The sequence below is a fragment of the Dendropsophus ebraccatus genome, chromosome 1 (genome assembly GCF_027789765.1).
Source record: "Dendropsophus ebraccatus isolate aDenEbr1 chromosome 1, aDenEbr1.pat, whole genome shotgun sequence".
Taxonomy (NCBI): Eukaryota; Metazoa; Chordata; class Amphibia; order Anura; family Hylidae; genus Dendropsophus; species Dendropsophus ebraccatus.
Window position 1 is genome coordinate 184,592,193 of NC_091454.1, and position 24,407 is coordinate 184,616,599.

The 24,407-nt window shown below is 42.4% G+C and overlaps 1 protein-coding gene across 7 annotated transcripts in view; it reads right to left on the minus strand.

Annotated features, from left to right (window-relative positions):
- The window catches only part of ITGA11 (integrin subunit alpha 11), an 86,130-nt gene extending 61,923 nt beyond the window's left edge, over positions 1 to 24,207 (minus strand). The window contains exons 1-3 of one of the 7 annotated variants that reach the window (XM_069986119.1): positions 24,122 to 24,207; positions 23,967 to 24,029; positions 6,286 to 6,397 (exon numbers count right to left, since the gene is read on the minus strand). In XM_069986119.1, the coding sequence (XP_069842220.1) occupies positions 6,286 to 6,397; positions 23,967 to 24,029; positions 24,122 to 24,154 (208 nt within the window). In that variant the 5' untranslated portion in view covers positions 24,155 to 24,207. Of the gene's footprint in view, positions 1 to 6,285; positions 6,398 to 14,414; positions 14,459 to 20,863; positions 20,933 to 21,916; positions 22,058 to 23,966; positions 24,030 to 24,121 lie in introns of those variants that run through there. The other 6 variants (XM_069986099.1, XM_069986092.1, XM_069986127.1 and 3 more) reach the window with 6 other exon arrangements.
- Positions 24,208 to 24,407: the final 200 nt, after the last annotated feature.

The window sequence follows — 24,407 nt, forward strand, 5'->3', positions numbered from 1 at the left end:
CGCGCTGCCGGGGATAGGACGCGACACCCCCGGCAGCAGCGCATGATCCGAGGCAGACGGAGGCTGAAGAAGAAGAGGATCGCCGGGGGAGCGCATTGTTAGGTGAGTTGTGTGTGTTTTTTTTATTTATTTTTATTTGTTTTAATAAAGAAAAGAGGGGGCTATCTATAGGAGGGAAGGGGCCATTTATAAAGGAGGGGGGAGAGGTGGCAATCTATAAAGGGGGGCAAGAGAGGGGGACCTTCTAGAGGGGGGGGAGGAGACCATCTATAAGGGGGGGAAGAGTGGGACCATCTATAGGGGGGGAGGGGACCATCTATAAGGGGGGGAAGAGGGGGACTATCTATAAGGGGGGGAAGAGGGAACCATCTATAAGGGGGGAAACAAGGGGATCATCTATAAGGGGGGGGGGAGAGGGGGGCCATCTATAAGGGGGGGAGAGGGGGACCATCTATAAGGGAGGGGGACCATCTATAAGGGGGGGAGAGAGGACCATCTATAAGGGGGGGGAGAGGGGACCATCTATATAAGGAGAGGGGAGAGTGGGCCATCTATAAGGGGGGGGAAGGGGCCATCTATAGCAGAGGGGGCCATCTATAAGGGGGGGAAGGGGCCATCTATAGGAGAGGGGGCCATCTATAGGAGGGTGGGAGAGGGGGCTATCTATAAGGGGGCAATATATAAGGGGGGGGAAGGGGCCATCTATAAGGGGGGGGCATCTATAAGGGGGGCAACATAGGGGGAGAGGGGGCTTTCTATAAGAGGGGATATACAGAGGGGGCATCTATAAGGAGGCTACATAGTAGGAGGCATATACTATAAGGGGGGATACACAGAGGGGGCATCTATAAGGAGGCTACATAGTAGGAGGCATATACTATAAGGGGGGGATACACAGAGTGGGGACCATCTATAAGGAGGCTACATATAGGGCATACACTATAAGGAGGTCACATAGTGTCAGGGTTACCCACTAAATGAGGCCAATACAAATGTGCAGTTTGTAGAGAGATTACGATGGTGTCAGAGTGAGGAGTCTAATATGTCTGTCTGGCAGATTCTGTGGATTCGTGGCTCGGAGAAGTTCTCATAATGGCCGAGAGCAGATGGAGAAGAAGATGAAGAGGGAAGAACTCCGATCAGAGAATACGTCCCCTGTGAGTCACCTGATGTAACTGCACTGTAATGTATATGGTGTCTAGAGCCTGTGTGGAGCTGCGTCCACCTCTATATAACTGGATGCAGTGATACGTGTACAGTCAGTAGGTGTTAGTCAGTATGTGGTGGTGTTAGTCAGTATGTGGTGGTGTTAGTCAGTAGCAGTGGTGGTGTTAGTCAGTATGTGGTGGAATTATTTGTTACTTGCTATCTGGTACGTATGGTATGTTTTATTGGTCTTAGTATACAGGATTTGGTCAGTAACAATATGGCGGTAATATGTGTGGTGATAATATTTTCTCTTCCTATCTTAAGATCGTTATTCGTAATATCTATCTTGGTGTATATATATATATATATATATAATATACACATATACCAATAGCATCACTTGGTCGAGGAAGGGGGGGCCCAAGTTGACCTCTCGCACCAGGGCCCAGGAGTCATTAGCTACGCCCCTGCCCCTATGGCTATGCAGGGTATAATGGCGGTGGTTGGCATGTGGCTTGTCTCAGCACTCACTGCCATTCCATGCTCCTGATTTTGGCCCCAAGTCTAAGGGGCCTATTCCACCGGACGATATCGTTCAGATAATCGTTAAATCGTTCGAATCTGAACGATAATCGTTTGGTTGAAATGTAGTTAACGATTAACGACCGAACGAGAAATCGTTGATCACTTTATAAGACCTGGACCTATTTTTATCGTTGCTCGTTCGCAAAACGTTTGCAAATCGTTCGCATTGAATAAGACATCGTTCGGTCGTTCGCAATAGATACGAACGCAATAGCGAATGAATAGCGAAGAAAAAACGATCGCAATTACAATCATAAGTAACGATTATCGTTCCATGGAAATGAGTGAACGTTTTCAGGTCTTTCGTAATATCGGTCGTTTGAGATTGTTAATTGTTAACGATTATGCAAAAGATAATCGTCCGGTGGAATAGGGCCCTAACCGGGAGGATAACATAGTAGATTTACACCGCCTGAGGGGCAATGGAGGGACACAGTGCTTAGCCAATTGCTTCTTCTTGCTTGTTCTAGCAATTGGTGAAAAAAATCTAAACTTTTGATGTTTCTCTATATTGTCTTGAATAACAGTAACAATTTAAGGTAACCCGAAAATGGAGAGCCAGGACGTTACCTCATTCAGGATTCTTGTACTCTTGCTTTCACAAAACTCAGTGGAGTGTGTAACAAATGTGTTGGTAAAGTCTCTGGTGGTCTTGAGGCCATAAGGGGTTAGAGGTTAAATTCCTTGCAGTCTAGCATGGTTTAGGGTTAAAGGGCTTATTACATACACTAGTTACATAGGGTTGAAAAAAGACAAGAGTCCACCAAGATCAGCCTATCATTATGCTGGTAATTTTCCGTACTTTTTATTCTAGAACTCTGTTCCAAGCTATTGTCTTTCATATGTCTGCGATGTCCAGTTGACACTTTAGTGGGAGCTGAATTGTCACTTACATCAAAAAGAAAAAGGGTTTTAGATTTTACTTGGGAAAAGTTTTTTTGCTTGTAATATGATTCACAGACAGCCCAAAATATAGACTACCCGCTGCAATGTGGGATTCTGTGTTTAAAAAACCAATATAACTAGAGATGAGCGAACCTGGAGCATGCTGGAGTCCATCCGAACCCGATCGTTCGGCATTTGATTAGCGGGGGCTGCTGAAGTTGGATAAAGCCCTAAGGCTATGTGGAAAACATGGATATAGTCATTGGCTGTATCCATGTTTTCCAGACAACCTTAGAGCTTTATCCAAGTTCAGCAGCCCCCGCTAATCAAATGGCGAACGTTCAGGTTCGGATGGACTCAAACCCGAACCCGGTTCGCTCATCTCTAAATGTACTGCTTAACATTTCTTTGAAGGATGACTGGTTTACAGATAAAGAGTATGTGATCATTTCAGATCTTCAGTTATTTAAGGAGTTATTAAATGAAGATGAGATATAAAAAAGGATCCTGTGGTGCATTCCATGGAAGTAAACCTCAAGGGATGGATATAAATAATTCCAGATAATGTATGAGTAAGAACAGCAGTCATAGTCCAGCTCGTCTCCAGAGGGTAAAAGCAACTTCAGGATTTGCAGCTATAGTGTGAAACCGGGCTCTTTCTGCTTCAAACATCAGTGTTTGACTTCAATAAAGTCTTAGAACATGACTGGGTATTTAAAGTGTACCTGTTGTTATAACTTAGATTTAACAGTAGATGTGAAATAAAGCAAGTTTGCAATTTACATTCGTTATTTTTCTTTTGGTTATCATGCTCCAAAACAAAGCTTTACTTACCAGAAATCTAGGTCCAGTCTCCTAAAGGCAGCTTTTCAGTCTTGTGCTGGTTGAACAAATGACTAAACACAGGAAGTCCAGGTCATCTGAGCGCTCACAGAGAAGGCAGTCATGTGATTGATGGATGCATTGAGCCGTGACTCTCTGTACAGGTCAGACTTCAGGTGTTTAGCCTCTTTTTCTTCCAACCAGCACAAGACTAAAAATCTGCCTTCAGGAGACTGGACCTGGATTTCTGGTAAGTAAAGCTTTAGTATATAAGTAAGTATAGCTTTGTTTTACAGCATGATAACTAAAAGTAATAATTCATGTGAATTGCAAAGATGCTTTATATCACATTTCCTGTTGATTTAGAAAGTTACAACGACAGGTAATGTATCCTTTCAGTCAAGGCAGACAACTCTCCAGAAGGAGAGGTTACCCATCTATAGATCTGTTGGCCCTCATCATGACAGACCAGGGTGCTCAGGTCAGTGTTCCACTCCAATAAGAAGCCTCTTTGGCCGATTATCCTTCCAACAGTAATCACTGAGCTCAGAGAGATCAGTGAAAAAAATCCAATGAAGTACTCATTTAAGAATCTCCATTGATACATTGCCCCCTATAAATTTAAACATGTAAAAAAGGGGTTCATTGCCCCTGTTAGCCAGAATCCTGCTCTACACTGACGAGGGGCAAATACCCCGAAACAGCTGTCTGTAGATGCATGCCTGGTATTGGTAAACCCTTGTCATGTTGCAATACTCACAACTTAGTTAGACTTTGAAGCTAAAGGTGCCACCCTGGTATTTCCCTATTTATGTTCCAATACTCACAACTGAGTGGGACTTAGGGGGCTACGAATCAGGGGAGTTTGGTGACTCCCCACTGGAAGATACCCCTTGGCAACAGGTTTTCCTTCCCTGGTGAGATATCTGGCTATTCCTGTGTTTAGAGACTTGCAACTGAGGCTCCTCAGAGCCCTTTTTTGCTCCCTGTAATAGAGACAACAATCAGCCGATGACAACAATCATCAACTGATCGTGTCTTTTGGTGCTGACCTAAAATCGTCGGCTGATTGACCACGCATTGTTAAGTGTAATAGCCACTGACAATAGTGTAAAAAAAAAAGAGCTGTAAACATTGTAATAGGCTTGTAAATACATGACTAGGCATACAAAGGCATTGTAACTCAAAAATTAAAACTAAAAAGCCGTAGCCTTATTGACCTAGCTGTAATAAATAAAGTACATTGGCTTACATGCATTTTTTTTGTTAGATAAACACACAAGTTCTTGGCAGCTTTTCATTCAGTTTTTTTCAGTCAATGTCAGAAGCAGATTGAAAATGAATAGGAAATATAAAAAGGGATTTATACTTCTCTATGCTGCTGGATCTACTTCAAAAAATGCTGTGTGTGACTCTCAGGGGCGCATTAACTTTACTATGGGCCCCAGGCTATTCACCAAGCTTAGGCCTCTCCAACCCACTGTAACTATGGCGGCACTAGCTTTAGTCTTTTTCCTCCATAATGCAGCCTGTAAAGGACCTGTGGTGACATCATTGTCACATGATAAGGTCCTTCAGTATGTTCTCTTATATTACTGCATTTTTCCTGGTTGCAATTTTGCCCTGATTTGTGCAAAATTGTGGTAAAAAGCAGCGATTGTTATGTAAATCATGGCAGAACTGTAGCCTGGAGATAAAACACCACTGAAAGTATAAGTCTGTTTGGGGGGCCGCCCAGGAGCTTAGGGCCCCGAGCTACCGCCCAAAACGGACCTATTATAATCCGCTAGTGGTGACTCTAGCTCAAATCTTTGTAAAAAAAAAAAAAAATCGAAATGGATACAAGTTTTGTAAAAACTGTGGGGAAGATTTATCAAACTGGTGTAAAGTAGAATTGTCCTAGTTACCCCCAGCAACCAATCAGATTCCTCCTTTCATTCCTCACAGATTCTTTGAAAAATGAAGTGGAATTTGATTGGTTGCTAGGGGCAACTAAGACAATTCTACTTTACACCAGTTTTGATAAATCTCCTCCTGTGTGTGTAAAAGGTGCCATAATATTACTGCAGACTTCCATTATCATCAGCTATAAAAAACCGCCATACCACTTAAGGCCCCTCTGACTGCCGTGCCCACCATCTGGGAGCTGATCGCCATAAACAGGGTGCATGGTATTAGATTAAGACACTGATATTTCATGGAAGTTCACATTATTGAACTTTCCAGCTCATATGGAATTGTGGCCAGAATCTTGGCTTCCACTTAACTTAATTCCTTTAGATAAGATTTAGCCAACGCTGGAGATTCCTACAGATCCCAAATGAGATACAAACGCACCACAAAAATGCAAACATATGTAAAACTCTTTTTGGCTTTTATTTGTTAAAATAAACTTAACCCATTCATTGTATTGATTTCACAGTGCTAAATATCCAGCTGTGGTTGGTGTTGAATACACACTGGTTGGGGTGTATTAACAACAAACATCTCAGTGGAACTATTTTATTATTTTCAATTAATATTATCTTATAATCCTTCATAAAATGATGACGTCACTTACTTTGTTAGTATGAGGGGTTAGTTATGGGGCTCAACACTATATAATTATAGCTGGACTGGCATTCAGCTGAGGTCAGCCAGTCCCCTAACCTAGGAGAGCTGACCAATTTGTTCCTTAACCAACTTTACTATAAATGGCCAATCACTTAATACATGGATGGGCTGGGTCCAGCAGAACATGAGAGGACTAGTTCTCTGTACCGGCTAGTGAATTGTGAACCTTAGTGAGGAAACCCTATATATATTCCATATATATAGGGTGGTCACTGGGTAATCAGCACTTACCATTTCTTGCCTCCAACCAGATGCTGCTGCACCGTATAGCCAAAGAATGCATCCTTGGATCCCTCGATGATCCTTGGTTTCTTGTCATCAATGTTGAATGTGTCAGTAAGACCTGAACGAGAAAATAAGAAAAGATGGGGTTACTTATAAAACCTAAGGATCTCATTGGGCTAATCCCAAGTTCTTTACTTTTTCTCTGTTGCTTTGAGACGCCAACCATGTATAGGTAACAATGCCGTCTTATTTATATAGTGTCAAAACTCTCTGGACACCCTTTTATTTTAGAAATGAAGAGGACAATTACCTATCTGAATATCCCAGCAAGTAATAGGTGAGGGGGCCTATTTTATTTATTTTTTTAAGCTATGTCTGCAACATGGCCGCCAGCTTGAAAGCTGCCATATTGGATCAAGAGCAAGTTCTTCCAATGGTAAGGTGGTCATGTAGCATATGTTAGAAGACCAGAATTGTCTCAGAAATCGATTGCCAGACGTGGAAAATATCTATGAAAACCTGATCATCTGGGAGAGAAGCATTGTGACAGGTATGCTTTTACCCTTTTCCCCCATACGAAATTTTTTGGCAAATTTGTAACTCCTCACATTAAAAACATCAAAACTGCATTTTTCCATATAATGAGCCATATGAGGGCTTAAAGTGACTGTACCACCAGGCCCAGGCTGAAGCACTGGAGGTGGGCCGACCCAGCCTTAGTGGGAGGGAACCCTAGCCCCTCTATGATAGGGTTCCATTGATTCTAATGGAGTCACGTCATGGAGGGGCTGGAGTTTCTTCCCACTTAGGGTGGGTCCGCCCGCCTCCAGTACTTCAGCCTGGGCCTGGTGGTACAGTCACTTTATTTTTGCGGAACAAATAGATATTTTTAATGACATTCTTAATTTTATCATAAAACATAATGAAAAACAGAGAAAAAACTACAACATTTCTGGGTCAGAATTGTAAAAAAAAAACTGCCGTTCTGCACCTATTAAGAGATTTTGCTCGCAGATTGTTCACTTTGCAATAAAACAGATATGTAATCTTTATTTTCTAGGTAAGTACAATTACAGTGATAGGCAGTTTATGTACTTTTTTTTACTGACTTAAAAAACTTTTTATTCCATTTTATCTGATAGGTAATATGACCAAAAATATGCAATTCTGGCAATTGATATCGTTTTTCGTTTACACCGCTCACCGTGTGAGATGAATAATGGTTTATTGTAATAATTCAGACAATTCTGCACACGTCGATATATAACATGTTTTGTGATTTTTTGTTTATATTTGATAAATGGGGAAAGGGGGTGACTTAAACTTTAAATAAGGAAGGGGTTCTTTGAACTTAAGAAAACCTTTTTTTTCTTTTAAATGCTGTATAAGTCCCGATAGGGGACAATAATGGTGGAGATTAAAAGGTCAAAAGTTTCTAAAACAAAAAATAAATGTGGTGCAAGGCATGTAGTCCAGGGTTTTTGTGCAATAATATATCTTCCCCATGGAGTCTAATAAAATATAAAATATAATTGGCAGTGTCCCTATGAACCATAAAGACACCTATATCCATGCACATATATTCTATCCATGCTCATGTACTGTAACAATCCTGTAACTGTGTGGGATCTGTTGCTATAATGAAAGTTCACTTGTTAAAATCCAGGCTTTAATTTTCTCCAAAAATAATACACAAAACATTCCATAATTCTTCCACTGTCCACGGATCATTCCTTAAATAGCCCCTTGGATCACGGACATGGTTTGTGGCAAATCTGAGACAAGCGACAGTGTTTGCTTTAGACTTTCTATGGTGTTTAATGTGGATTGTGGTGGTTTTCTCCATTGTATCCTCCCATGAGTACCAGACTCTGTTTTCTTTATGGAAGGATTATCTCGCATGATGCTAGAAAGTTATATTAGAAAACACAAGTGGCACAGAGGAAAGCCATGTGTGCTGACAGTGGGATTCCGTTTTTACAAGTGACAACGTGTAATGACAATAACTTATTTAACAATGGACTGTATACTGGGTATACAGCCAACATTAGGCTAGGTTCACATTGTGGCTCGTATTTATGGCAGAAACTTTTACAAGACGAATGTGTCTAATGTGTCATAGACTTTCATTAACCAAACATATGCCAAAAAGGTGTCTGCCAATTTTCAATAAAATTAAATGCACAATCCCCCTAAACCCCAGATGGTGTGTGATTTCTCCATAAGCAGTCAATGTAGAAGTTTGCTTAGGCATAATGTCTGGAGCATATACTTGGCTTTTTCAAGCGTTCCTACCATATGCAATGGCTGAAACATGTTATGAACCCAGACTAATACTACTGCTGCTATGGCTTCCTTTGGAGTCCTCGTTCTCGCGTGTTGCAGGAACTGTGGCACATCTGCCTTTAACATGTGCTCAGTTTCATGGCATCCTTACTGGCGTCTGTAGAACACATTTAGTCAACAAAAGAATATTAACTAGCTAATAGAGTCTCTGAAACCATGAGAATCTAAAATTCTGGATATTAAATTCTAACTAATTCTATCTCTTATGATACCTGATGGATCCAATGGTGTCAATTGTTAGTGTGTGCTGTGTGATGGCAGAGGGTTGTGCCCTCCGTTACAAATACAAGCAACAATGCACATGTGAACAGAGGCTTAAAGGAGAAGTCCGGCAGTTTCTAAAAGCCAGCAGCCGGCAGTGGGAGGGGGGGAAATTGATTACAAGTAACAACTTACCTATCCCCGTGCCCACAGTGAGCATCGGGAGTGGCTGCGGGACTCCCCCCAGGCTACAGGATCTCCATATCACGACCTGGCTGATGGACTGGCCACTCAGTCAGTCAGTGACCGGGATGGAATGCAGCTTCACTGACTGGCTGAGTGGCTAACCTCACTGATTGGCTGAGCTGTCAGTTTATCAGCCAAGACAGGCATGACTTCCAGCGGGGGTCCCGTGGCCACTCCAGCCACTCACCGTGGGCACAGGGAGTGGTAAGTTCCTACTTGTAATCAATTCCCCCCCCCCCCCCTGCGGGCTTCTGGCTTCTAGAAATCGAGGGACTTTTTTTTGATAGAGGTATCATCTGTATTCATTGCCATGATGATATGTATTAGGGTAGGTTCATACGTACCGGATCCGCAGCAGATTTCACACTGCGAGTTTGCAGTGTGAAGCTGAATGGGTCCCATACACGCAGCAAATCCTCACACAGCCACAGCGCAGAGCAGGTAATGTAAGCTTGGGGCCGGGGCTGCAGACTGCGGGTGGCCGGCGGCTGTGGGGGTTTAGGGTACGTTCACACGTACCGGATCTGCAGCGGATTTCTCGCTGCAAATTCGCAGCAAGACCTGCTGCGGATCCAGTACTGTGAAGCTGAATGGGTCGCATACACGCAGCGGATCCGCTGCGTGTATAGGAACCGGCCCCTTTTAACCCCCGTGCCGCCGGCCCACCCGCAGCCCCGGCCCCGAGCATACATTACCTGCTCAGCGCCGCGGCTGTATGAGGCTTTCGCCCCCCTCGCTTCTCAGCCAATCAGTGCACGGCTTTCAGCCGGCGGCACGGGGGTCAAAGGGGCCGGATCCGCTACGTGTATGGGACCCATTCAGCTTCACACTACAGGATCGGCAGCGGATCCGGTTCCTGTGAAGCTACCCTTATAGCTGTATATAAAGGGGTTATCCAGTGTTAGAAAAAACTTGGCCACTTTCTTCCAGAGACAGAACCACTCTTGTCTCCAGTTCAGGTGTGGTTTGCAATTAAGCTCTATTCACTTCAATGGAACTAATGGTGCGTTTACACAGACAGATTTATCTGACAGATCTTTGAAGCCAAAACCAGGAACACACTATAAACAGGGAACAGGTCATAAAGGAAAGACTGGGATTACTCCTCTTTTCAATTCCATTCCTGGCTTTGGCTTCCAAAATCTGTCAGATAAATCTTTCTGTGTAAACGCACCATAAGTTGCTAAACCTACACCCAAACAGAAGACAAAAGCGGTGCTGTCTCTTGAAGAAAGTGGCCTTGTTTTTGTAGCGCTGGAGAACCCCTTTAATAAACATTTTATCTCCCTCCTAGCATAAAGTTAATGGGGGAGATTTATCAAACTGGTGTAAAGTAGAATTGTCTTAGTTGCCCCTAGCAACCAGATTTCACTTTTCATTCGTCACAGATTCTTTAAAAACTCAAAGGCGGAATCTGTTTGGTTGCGAGGGGCAACTGAGCCAACACCAGTTTGATAAATCTCCCCCATTGTTTTTTTAAAGACTACTACAGTACAAACTATAGACACAATGACAATGTAAGATTGGTTCCATCTGAAATAACAAAGCCATCATCCTGAGCAAACTAATAAAAGTATCAATGGTGGGCTTCTCCTAACTGATCTAACTGACATGACAATGTGCCATGGCATCTGGCAATCCTGGTGACATCATTCTTGGTGGGCTATTTGAAGTTGTCCTGAAGTAGAAAAACATGTCTTCTTACTTCCCGAAACAGCACCACTCTTATGCTCAGGTTGTGTGTGGTACTGCAGCTCAATTCAAAAGTAAGTGGAGCCAAGTTGTACAGTAATACCACACACAGGCCGAGGGCGTATTATTTTGTAAGAATGCAGGTATGTTTTGTAATCCTGTAATCCTAACTTCTTTAACTTTGCTGTAATAGCTGAAATTGTGTAAACATCAACATATCTGAAACCTATGAATTATGGTCCCAAAGGAAAGGCCAAAATTCTTAGGTCTGAAATGCATTGGTGAATTGTTTCTGTTCCCAGTACAACATTTTTAATATTTCTACGTTTTTTAATGGATTAAAATTATTTGCAAGTTTTAAATTACCACGAGATCTGAAGAATATTTGCATTTATAGGCTATGTTCACACACAGTATTTTTGCTCAGTATTTTGGTGAGAATTTTGCAACCAAAACCAGGAGTGGATAGAAAACACAGAAAGGCTCTGTTCACACAATGTACATAGCCTTTCTGTCTTTTCAATCCACTCCTGGTTTTGGTTGCCAAATACTGAGCAAAAATACTGTGTGGGAACATAGCCATAATGTGTACTGACATTTCTCTACTGGACCTTGGTATTTTTTACTTCATTTGGTTTTTCCTTGGTACAGTGATTGATTCCTTTGAGGATGGAATTAACTGCAATGTTCCTATCTTTGCAAATGACACCAAGCTTTGCAGTACAGTACAGTCTATGGAAGATGGGCACACTGAGTGTTTGGGCATCCACTTGGCAAATGAGGTTTAGTGTGGATAAATGTGGAGTTAAAGAAGCACTCCCCTGATGATTGCTTTCCTGCAGCACAGCATTATTCCACTTCTCAGAGATTTCTATGCATCTCTATGAGAGCACTCTCATAGAGATGCATTGAAGACACTGATTTTCCGAATCAAGGGGCTCAGAAACGAAGTGCACCAGTGGCAACTAAATGGCATCAGAGCAGCAGAATGACCCCACGCCGCTGGAAAGCGATCATCAGGGGTGATTATACTTGTCAGCCTGCAGCCGGGGAACCAAGAAAAAAAAAATTGGGGAGAATCACTGGTAGACAAGGACATGAGTGTACTCTTAGATAAGAGACGACAGGCTCAGATATGTTCCTCTACAGTATAACATTAATGCAAAGGCAGAAATATAGAATGTATTCATTCATCACCCATCCCTTCCCTTGGTTGAACATGATAGATGTAAAAGGACGCTGGTTGACCTCAGAGAGATCAACCAAAACACTGCAGAGACCCCATCACGTGTCTCAACGTCAGTGTATTCCAGAACATTGCCCAAATGAAATATGCAAAAGAACACTGCAGAGACACCATCACCTGTCTCGACGTCAGTGAACTAGCCAGACCTTCCTCTGGGAAGGAACAACTAAGCCAAGGAATGTCTCCAATCAAGGAAACCACCCAAGCAAGGTATCCATCCACAGACAGCTGTTTCGGAGTATTTGCCCCTCATCAGTGTGGAGTAGGTTTCTGGCTAGTGGGAGCAATGCCTAGTAAGTGCATGCAAAAGGACGCTGGTTGATCTCAGGAAGATTACGCAAAACACCGCAGAGACACCATCACGTATCTCGACGTCAGTGTATTCTAGAACATTGCAGCCTGGGAAATCAAATATGCAAAAGAAAACTGCAGAGAGACCATCACGTGTCTTGACGTTAGTGAACTAGCCAGACCGTCCTCCGGGAAGGAACAACCAAGCCAAGGAATGTCTCCAATTTAGGAAACCACTAAAGCAAGGTATCCATCCACAGACAGCTGTTTCGGGGTATTTGCCCATCATCAGTGTGGAGTAGGATTCTGGCTAGTGGAAGCAATGCCTAGTAAGTTCTTTTGCGAACATGATAGATGTGTCTTTTTTTCAACTTTACTAACTTTTTTTTTACTAACTTTACTAACTATGTAACTATGTTGAGGGTTGTGGGTGATGCAGGAATGCAAAGATACAGAAGAAAGGGATAGCTTAAATGCAGCGCCCCCTCAGGCTAAACTGTGTATAACACAGTGTATCAGATTTGTCGCAATGAATTAGTTCCTTAAGAGTAGCATGAACTGATACGCTTAGAAGGATGGGAGAGAACTGGAGGCTTTTCAGCCATAAATCCTAAGAGCCTGGCACCATACATGAAGATTAGGGACAGTTGATGATTCTGCAGGATTTACTCCAGAGAGGCATTCATAGGGAATCGATGTAATATAAGTCTACGCCCTCTTTATACAGTGATGATCTAATAAAACAACAATTTAGTAATTGGGGTAGAAATGTGGATTGTAAGCACAGGCAGACATGAAGCGCTCCGTACAAGTCTTCATATAACCACAAACCAAAACAGCTTGTTTCAGCAATATAAAAGTAAGGCTAGATCTAAAACACACTGGAATAAGCCTACTATGTCCAAGTCTTTTCCTATGCGCTAGACAAGGAACAACAAAAGGTATTCATGGCAGCCATGGGGCAGCTGAATAAACATTACCAGCACCGCTATGAGGCATTACTGTATCATATGATCTATATACAGTATAGTAATACACACAGACCATGACCATGGCCATCAGTGACTTCCCCCTTTATTTCCTTCTCAGGCACTGATATAAGGAACAGATGAATCTGCAGAATAAATCAGCGAGTTACAGAGGGGATTTTATTTTTTTTTAATCACGAAATGTTATTTAATGTCGCAAGAAGAAAAGCACCAAGCTGCCAAAGTGCAAATGCATGACAGTGAGTTACACACCTGCAAAGGGAAAATCTATGTCACTGTTTTATAGTAAAGAGGAGAATGCTGGGTAAAGGTGTCATGGAAAAGAAGTTAGCAACATCAGGCAGCTACTGCCAAATCAAATAGGATTGTGAGATGCAACCAAAGGGTTAGAGAGGGACCACTGTAAAAAAAATAAAAAAATATATATATATATATGTATTTATGCATTACTATGCAGTATAAAGATGTCTCCCTTAAAGGGGTACTCCACCGGGAAGAACTTTTTTTCAAATGAACTGGTGCTAAAAAGTGCTTTAGCTGCTGTGTGTCCTGCAGGAAGTAGTGTATTCTCTCCAGTCTACAGAGCAGGAGAGGTTTTCTATTGCTACAGGACACTTCCTGTCATGGACAGAGGTGGCAGCAGAGAGCTCTGTGTCAGACTAGAAAGAATTCCTCTATGGTCAGAGGAAATAAGGTTTCTACACCAGTAAAGAAACAGAGGAAATTCTCATGATGAACTCACTAAAAGAGTTCAAAAGGGCCTGGATGCATTTCTGGAGTGTACAAATGTTACAAGTTATGGGTAGTAGATCCCTGGAGAAGAGTTGCCGAAGCAGAGATTTATTCTCTTTGTCAGTTCTGGAATCTGGAAGTGTTTTTTTTTACCCACAATGAAAAATATTGACTTTTGCCTCTTGGGGTTTTTGTCTTACTCTGGATCAACACAGCAAGTTATCAAACTGAACTGGTGAACGGTTGTCATTCTTCATCCTTACAAAGGTGTAAGCACAAGGCAACCAAGGACTGGTGGTCATGCTGGTTTCAAACTGATATAACAGTTTTTTGAGCCAAAATTGGATTCAAAGTAATGGGTAAAATAGAGGAAGCTCTTATATGTCTCTTACCTGCCGGATCCACTGCTGGCTTTGGCTCAAAAACTGCAGTGGCAGCTTTCCAAAAAATTGCTATGTGTAATTGCGGCATAAGGCCGGCTTCACACTACGTAAAAAACACGTCCGTATTTCATAACAACGGCTGTAGTTGCGCAAACAACGACCGTTATTTCACAAATAAATACGGCCGTGTTTTTTATGTAGTGTGAACCCTGCCTAAGCAAAAGGCAATGAGGTAAACCTTCTCTACGCTTGGGAAGCCAATGTTGGTGTGCCCCATTGGGACTCTGCTATTCGAGGGCCCACATGCCTGACAGTACCTGACAGTCTGAATTCCCACAAACGTTACTATCCTGTAACAGAAAGTTATACAACTCAATGAGCGCTGACTGACGTTTACATAAATATGGGGCAGCTTTCTGTCTGTATTAGACAGGCCCCTTTCTCTGCCTTTGGCAATGAGGCTGTGAATATTGGACCCCTCAGCTGCTTGACCTAGAACCAGTGTTCTGTCTTCTACCCTGGTAGTCATATCCTTGCATAAGCTTTACATTTTATGATCTTGACAGTATTATGCAGAAAGTTGTAAAAGGACTCCCATAGAGGTGCACCGGGCCTTAACCGTACCTCTGCATGACTCTTATATTGATACCATATGTTCAGGGGTGTTTTGCTCTAAAAGTCCTGCTGTACATGTCACACATGAAGACTTTACAGCAGCTCAGACAGCACGCACACCTTTATATAGGATACACTGGTGGGGGTCTGACCTCTACAATGGGTCACCACCCACCCTCCATAACATGTCGATCAGGAGCAGTAGCCAACCATAGGCATTTCCCATTCCATACAAACACATGAGAAAGTCAAATCATGGTTTTTTTTTCTAGTGGGATCTAGGTCGGTATCTAGAAAGGCCTATACACACATAATACATTGAGAAAATCATGTATTATGCCTTTGCTAAGAATAGTTAGTTACTCACACAATAATGTCCTGAGAAAACCTCCAGACAGAAAGTGCACAACCCACAGGAATGCCGAAAAAAAATCATCTGAACGGGAGCTGATGTTACATTAACCCATATGTGTTCCCAGGGAAGGAGTCAAGCTGTTCTGCAAGTCCTGATAATACACTGGGGCAATGACATAGGGTGTATGGGGGAATGGCAGGCATGGTGACAGTCACTACATTGGAATACACTACTTTTCCAGAAGACATTCCCGGATATTTCTTTGCACTTCTAGTAGTTAGACACAAGTCAGAACTATAGCAGAGAAATTACATATAGTGTAAATTATAAATGTATTTTATTTCTATGCCTCTTTGTGCACTTACATAAGACTCAATGTAACCAGCGATAGTAAAAAAAATAAATGTAGAGAGTGTGTTCTCTGATCCGGGAGGAGACACTGTAAAGTATTTTGTCAACGTGTAATCTTTCCACATGTTTCATGTTATCTGAGAGCCGGGATCTCCTCTGTGACTCTCTACATGCAGAATGTATAGTGCTGGAAGAATTAAAGGGACAATCATTTTACAAGTACATTATATTTCCCTTCTATATGGTACATTATGACTTATAGGGGAAGAAGGAAAAGGAGAGACATGAGACCCAACAGGTCTTACAGATTAGAGCAGAGATAGGGAACCTTGGCTCCCCCGCTGTTGTAAAACTACAACTCCCATTATGCCTGGACAGCCAAAGCTAAAGCTTTGGCTGTCCAGGCATGATGGGAGTTGTAGTTTTGCAACAGTTGGAGAGCCAAGGTTCCCTACCCCAGGATTACAGTGTGTAACAATTGTATCCAGTTCTCTGTGAGTTAAACAGCTTGGACTCCAGACTGAAATAGTTCAGCTGATCCATTCAGGCAAATGATCAAGATCTGTGCAGTGGACAGAATGTAAAAGCAGTAACCTCTCACTGCAGTGTAGTCGTCTCTGGATATTACCAAGATAGTAAACACAGGTCATGAAAATAGCAAGTTTTGCTGCAATAGTTTCTAGTAGAACTATAAGGTTGTGTTGGAATAGGGCATGAGATTCTTATTTAGCACCCGGGAAAATGGTAGGCACCTGCCGAGGACGTCACTGCAACTACAGGTGGTCACTAGGTACTATTACACCAACAGATCTGACGAAAGATTATCTGCCAAAGATTTGAAGCCAAACCCAGGAACAGACTATAAACAGAGAACAGGTCATAAAGGAAAGACTGGATTTCTCCTCTTTTCAAATCCACTCCGGAGTTTGGCTTCAAATCTTTGGCAGATAATCTTTCGTCAGATCTGTTGGTGTAATAGTACCCTAACACTGGGAATCCCTACTGAGAGTCACTTTCAATTGCAAACACATCTTTAGGGGGCACACACAGGTGAATCAAAGTTTCATTGGCTTCTTGTTTGCTCTATAGGCCTGGAGAGGCTTGTAACAGCATAGCACATCTGCACTCACCCCCGCCACAATAATGCCACTCATTATGTGGTGCCTGACCCAAGAGAAGTCCTTGCCTGAATGGGAGAGGAGAGGAAGTGGGTATGTGTGTGTATTTGGGGAAAGGAGTATGTAGCCATTTCTGGGGGGGTTAAAAAACCCTTCTGCACTGGCAGCAGCTGTCACCCACACCTATCTATACTGGGAAAACTATTTACCACCAAGAGGAACACCTATCTACACTGGTGGCAACTCTCTTCTTCCTGATGAGGAGTTTTCTACAGTGAGAATACCTCTCTACCTTCAGGTTGGAACTGATCTACGTTGAGGACAGCTACCTCCTGGGGGCACCTGTCTACTCTGGAAATAACTCTCTACTTCCAGGCTGGAACTTAGCTATAGTGGACGCAACTCTTCCTCCCGGGGGAATCTTTTACAGTGGGGGAAATTATCTACCAAGTTGGAACCTATCATTTCTGGGGGAAATTAATTCCTGGGAGGCATTATCTACACTAGAGATAACTATCTATGTACAGAACGAAATCTGTCTACACTGGGGGGAACTATCTAGCTCATGTGGAGCATCTGCATACACTAGGGACAACTCCTGGGGAAATATATCTACACTGGGGGAACAATCTACCTCTGTGGGACACCTGCATACAGCATATTGGGTGCAACTAATTATAATGTCCACTAAACAATTGTGATGACTGACTGTGGTTCTCCTGTCTGGGGTACTTTGCTTAGGGCCCTATTACACCAGTAGATTAACAGATTTCTTTGAGCCAAACCCAGAAACAGAGAACAGGTAATAAAGGAAAGACTGAGATTTCTTCTATTTTCAAATCCATTCCTGGCTTTGGCTTCAAAAAAACCTGTCAGGTTTTCTGTTGGTGTAATAGGGCTCTACACATTGATAACCCCTTCCCCATTATTTTTGTATTAACCATGACACCCGCTTCCACCTGTAGTGCAGTCCAGACTGTCATAAGCGCCTTACAATTGACTTAAAATACTATAGAGAGTCTTAAATCTGCCTGCATGTGTCTGAAAATGAGCTATTCCTCTAAACAGATAAGTAGTAGCACCTGTTTTACTATAGGTTACACAACTTTACAGTCTACAGCTTTCTCCTAAGCGGTGTTCACACTGAGCCTCTAACTACAACTGAGAGTGTGATCCATCACCAGCTTGCAGCATTACTGAGGAAGAGTTTGTGAAGAGTTTATTTCTCAACCATTTTTAGTTGCATAGTATCTCAATATTCAGGTACACATACAGAAGCAAACTATCACTGCAATCTACCATAACACATAACCTTTAGGAAATATGCATTTGGCATTCCACCAAATCAGATAAAATCAAAGGGGCATATATATCATTATGCATACCTTCTGTGCGCCGCGCAAAAGGTGCAGATTTCTGCCTTATCCATGGCATATTCGTTTGTTGGGAGTGTGACAAGGTGGGAGAAGGTGTGGCCTCCTTCCGCGACTAATTTATCATGGTTTCTGACTGCAAACAGGCGTAAACCATGCAGAAATCTGTTCTGGAGCAGGAGTAGATTTCTGCGCGAGCCCTGCAACAGGCGCAGGTTCCACCGACTTTACTAAGAGACGTGCACCTCTTAACCTCTGAACACAATAAGCTCTTTCATCTACCAGCACAGGGTCTAGTGAGTAGCTCCATTGGGAGCTGGGTCATCATACCACAACATTGTCTATTATTAGTGATGAGCGAACTTGCCAAATGATCAGGTTGTTCCCTTACAATCTAAATATTTAGTGCAGCATGTAGCATTCTTTATTTTAAGAAAGTTATCCCCATGCACAGCATAGAAACATAGCAAAAGACCACTTGGTCCATCTAGTCTGCCCTATTAGCTCCCTAATGGACATTGGATGTATAATGCAAGTGGTTGGCTTTCACCGGCTTACTATCATTCAGCTTCTCTGGCTCCCTGTCTGGTCCTGCTGCCATACTGCTTGTTCCCTTGCACTTCTTATTATCTTAGGATAGATATATGTTTATCCAAGGCAGGTTAAAATGAATTATTCTAGATTTACCAACCACATCTGCTGGAAGTGTGTTCCAGGCATCTACTACTCTTTCAGTAACATAATATTTTCATAAGTTTTTTCTGACCTTCCCCCCAACTAATCTCAGATTGTGTCCCCTTGTTCATTTTTATTAAAAACACTTCTCTCCTGAACCTTATTTAGTCTTTAACATATGTAAAGGTTTCAAACATGTCCCCCCTTTCCCTTCTTTTCTCCAGATTATACTGATTCAAATCCTTAAGTCTTTCCTGATATGGTTTATGCCTCACACCCTCCACCATTTTTGTAGCCCGTCTTTGGACCTGTTCTATTTTATCAATGTCCTTTTTTAGGTGAGGTCTCCAGAACTGGACACAGTATTCCAGATGTGGCTCTATACAGTGGGATCACAATCTCCCTCTTCCTACTGGGTAAACCTTTAGCTATACAGCCCAGCATACAGTTTGCTTTCCCCATTGCCTAGCTGCACTGGTGACTCATTTTAAGCCCGTCAGAAATCACTACCCCTAAATCCTTCTCTTCTGAAGTCTTTGTGGACACAGAACTGCCATATGATACTCGGATTGAGGATTCCTGCTCTCGAAGTGCATTATTTTACATTTGGAAACATTGACCAGATATCTAGTAAGAAGAATCCTCAAGGCAAGGCTCGAGCTTACAACCTTGCCATTACTCAATGGTTACTGCTTTATAACTACTGTGCGCTAAAGCCACAGCTCCATTCGCTTAGGGGACAACAGACATCCATCATGTGGATAACGATAATTGAATCCATTAGAGCATGTTACACTTTATACTGTACAAAATGTTCAAAATCAACCTTAGAAAGTATCCAGAAACTTCAGAGAATCTAGCGATGGCCGTGATGGATTTCTAGGAAGGTGAAACCCTAGAGGGTGGATACTTTAATCTGATTTGGCATTACTTTCTAGTCATACACTGAAAATTAGCATTGCCGGAAAACTAAGCACCACCAAGCTGTCTCTGTCATTGTTACTTGTTATTATTGGTCGGTCTGGCATTGGTAGCAACTCAGTAGGCTCCCTAATGGACATTAGATGTATAACGCAGGTGGTTGGCTCCCACCGACATACTGTCTTTCAGCTTCTCTGGCCCCCTGTCTGTGTCCTCCTGCCATACTACTTGTTCGCTTGCACTTCTTACTGTAGCCTGTAGGGGGCATGGGCATGCTTCCCAAACTAGTTTAAGGGCCAGGACTTGCACATCTTATCCGTCCCCCACCTATACTTGCCCAGTACTTCCTATTTAAGGTTGCTTTTTTCACTCCGGGTAATATTGTGCCCAACTTGCCTTGTCTGACCATTGGCGCCTCACACTGGTATCTTCTGGTCTTGGAGAAACAACTTGGTACCTTTAGCAGCCCCCACATTTTGGATTGGGTTAGAGGATGAAAACCTAGAGAGCACTTAGATTCTGCTCCTAAGTTTGGCCCAAAGTCATACAAGTTGGGGTTTACACCCATGAAAGATAGTTGTCAAAAATCAGAAGGCACAGCTGACGTCTTACTTGTATATATGAGGGCCTTTAGTACAAATATACCCTCTGTTATCTTATACCCTTATAACTTAAGAATTTCTCCACAATGAGAAAATATTCCTGCCGTTCTCCAACAATAACACCACATCTGTCCATGGCATGTGCCTTGAACTGCAGCTTATTCCCATTCAAATCAATAATAATAAACTGTAATACCAGACGTATCGCATTGTAAGGAACTTCTAGAGAAAAAAACTAGACAATTTTCTATACCTGGACAAACTTTTTAAAAACTGGGGGGGACATCAGTATCACAGAGGTAACATGTAATCTGTGGGACCTTTCCACTGGTAAAGCCTATGTTCTGCATAGTTCTCTACATATCACTTCTGCTTCTATCATTAGCACCTCTATTACTTCATAACCACAAAGCTCCATGTTCCCCACCAGCGAATATGTGTTTCTTACGTATATATAGCAGTAGACTGTACGCCATCTTCCCCTCCAGGTACCACTCCTCCCATCATTTATATCCCCTCCACAGTAATCTCTCCCCTTCGCCACTGCTCAGCCTGATGTGACTCTCCTGACATACTTGTGGCTCCTAAAGTAGCCGAGATGATTCCTGACCCGTCCTCCACTGCCTCCTTTCGGTCCTGAGCTCCCCCCAATTCTGTAACATCTTCAGAAGATGCCAAGCCCAGCACCCCTGCCCCCCTATCCAACTCCTGTCCACCATTCTTGTCTTTCATCTCTCAAGCCCCCTGTTCCTCACATTTCTGCTATGCTTGGGGATTTTGGGCTGACGGCAGACTTTGTTTCCAGTTGCTGCCAGATGTTTAGCTCTCTGGAAACGTCCAGCTTTAGACAAACAGAGAAGATTCCTCCTTATTAAAGGGACAACGTCTGTGATCCATAATGCGGCACTATCTTTTATGCTAATGCAGAACCTGGCAGCGTCTACAGATGCAGAAGCAGTACATCTATTGGCAGCTAATAACCGGCGGCTGAGTGCTTAAGGCTGGTATATGCCATTCATTCAGTGTGAACAATCACTCCCATTCTGCAGAACATGCATATATCACATATCATAGGTGTAATTTTCCTTCATTTTATATCAGACATCCCAATAGCGTTACAACCCTTAAAGGGGAAACTATCCTTTTTAAAAACTTCCTACATGTCAGATGTTTATTAAAGTGATAGCTACCCTTTAAAATCAGGTGGATCTTATGCACAGATCACTATGCAAATAGAATTTTATTTTACCCTTGCGTCAATGCTTGTATCTGGTACACACATGGTTACTAGTGTACCGTCTTCTCACTTACTCAAAGCACTCTCAATGAACTGACTTAGACGTCAAATTTCATGCATTTCATGCATATCTAATAGCAGCATAGAATACATTTCTGTAAACCAGAGTTCATCAGAGGATTTTATATATATATATATATATATATATATATATATGCCTTTACTATGTCTGATATCAGTGGTCCTGATGGTTGTCCAGCTCACCTGGTAGGAAGAAAAGAGCCCAGGCAGTGAGGAGCCCCCTCCAATGATCCACGCTGCGAACTCTCATTCTGTCTGTGGGGATTCCTCTGCCAGACTGGTAGCTGGAGAAGCTGCCACTTTCCCACTTCAGTCTCCGCTATTCCCTGGCTCCCAAACTTCAGAGTTACATAGTAGACTGAGGAAGTGGGAGGACCAGACTCTGGTAGGAGGTGTAAGTGGTACAGGGGACAGAACAAGAGCAAAATAGCAGGCTGTATGAGGATATCAATCACAAGGTCATCAATAAAAGACAAAGAATGTGAACTTTTCCATGTGGCCCCTTAAATAGACCCATGAGTCACATTATTAAGTGAAATCAAAGCGGATCTACTATTTCAGTCTGTGTGTTGCAATACATTGGTTACCTGCTTCTATTTGGTTTTTGGTGTTTTTGGGGAGGGGTGAGCTCAGAAGAATCTGCAGTCATTCTGATTCAGTGTCAGTTATGAAATTATTTCACATCTGGACGCATCGTATTACGCAATAGCCGCCTTTCCTCCAGACAGTGCACCCTAGATACTTCCAGAGCACACAATGTCACTGCTGCTAGCTACCACCGGTTTCTCCATTTCATACAGCCACATTTTACTGTCAGTTCTGTGGCCACAATGCTCGGACGCCCTGCTTTTCCACTTGACCGAATTTAGATCACTATAGAACACTATACTTAGGGCTCATGAGTCACGTACAGCAGTGCACAAAGCCTGTACGGCTGGGAATAACCATTCCTTGTTGGGTAGATAGGCTGTTGCAACCATATTTGTATTCTGCAAGTGGTTGGAAATAAAAAAAAAAAAAGGGGAAACCAAAAAGTTGGCAAAAAGTTTTGATTGAAAAAAAATAAATAAAAAATTTGCCAACAGTCTGGATTTTGATTGGACAATCCTGCAAACTGTATGGAAAAGGGGGCAAGGTTTATGAACATTACTGGGTGGTCTTGAGGAGAAGCAAAAAGCAAAGCTTCTCAATTCAATTGAATTGAATTGAATTGAGAAGCATTGAGAAGCACTGGCTTAAAGTGTAGCTGTCATTTCATATGACTTCTTGGGATAAGCTGTCCTGTTTCTGTATATAAGGAGAAGATCTGTTTGTGGTCATTAGATAACTTGTATATATGTCATCGGTCCTATACTTCTGACTTTTGTACCTTAGAAATAGGGTACAGATGGAATGGAGTATGGCTGCAGAAACATACTGCAATGATGACTTTGTAATCATGAAGATAAGTAGGTCTACATAGGAACTGTAGACTTTTAGGGTACGTTCACACTGAGGAAAATAGGTGGAAATTCTGAGCGGAACCCCCACTGTGGATTCTGCTCGCAGTCCCGCCTGCCTCAGTGTCTCAATGTGAAGTATAGCTCTCCTCTGCTCTCCACTGAAAGAATTGACACGTCAATTCACATTGTGACACTGAAGTAGTAGTGACTGGCTACCACTGACCCCAAACATTCAAGAAGTGACTTTAAGGGAATCTGTCTGGGATCTGTTATGTTCTAAACTGATGGCACTGTTAGATGCTGTTAAGACAAGGAGACACATGGTACCATTCATATATCTGTCTGTGATCTCAGAATTCTCCTGTGCAAAGAGTTAAAGAGGCATTTCAATCAAGCCTGGACAAAGCTGAGAGGGGAAGCAAGGAAGCAGCCCAGCTTGGGAACACCTCTTTGAAACTTTGCACAGGAGAATAAAAGCATTTTTCTACAATATAGAAGCACAGATATATATATGAAAGGTACCATGTGTTTCCTTGACCTAACAGCTATCTAACAGTGTCAGCAGTTTGGAATGTGAATTACAGCTAACCGATTCCCTTTAAGCATTTCCTATGAGAGAAGATTTAGCGTTCGTATGGGATAATTGCCTTTACCCATTTTCTTCCATGTGAAAGAACAGGGAGGTCTCCTATCCATCTGAGAGTGATGAGGCCAGACGATAGGAAATTCACCAGTCAGCTCTAGACATATACATAGGCAAATTCATAACAAAGAAGAGCCAGAAGTTTCACCTTTTCTTGGATGAAGCTCGTGTCCCACACACATTCACATGGCCGAGTTCTCCCTCTCCTTTTCTAGATAGAAGAATAATATTTTTAAGGATCTTGTTTGTGACTGCAAGACAATATAGCGCAATTTGGTTTTTATAAACAGCAACAAAACTTACTTTTTCCTCCTGCTTGGCCAGAGCTAGGTTCATTGGCTTTCTTATATTGTAAGAGAATGTGTCATTTGGCAGAATTCATTGTGTTCCATGCAAGCTTTAGTTTCAAAGACCAATGGTAAAATAATATTATAGCCTATATAAGTAGAGGTGAAGTGAAGATTCATGGCATGGACCACATGCAATACTAAATCTGTAGTCACCATTCCGTAACTACTGAAAGATAGAAAAACATAGATTCATACAGAAGGTGGACATGCACAGCTGATAGAAAGGCCCACCCAAAACA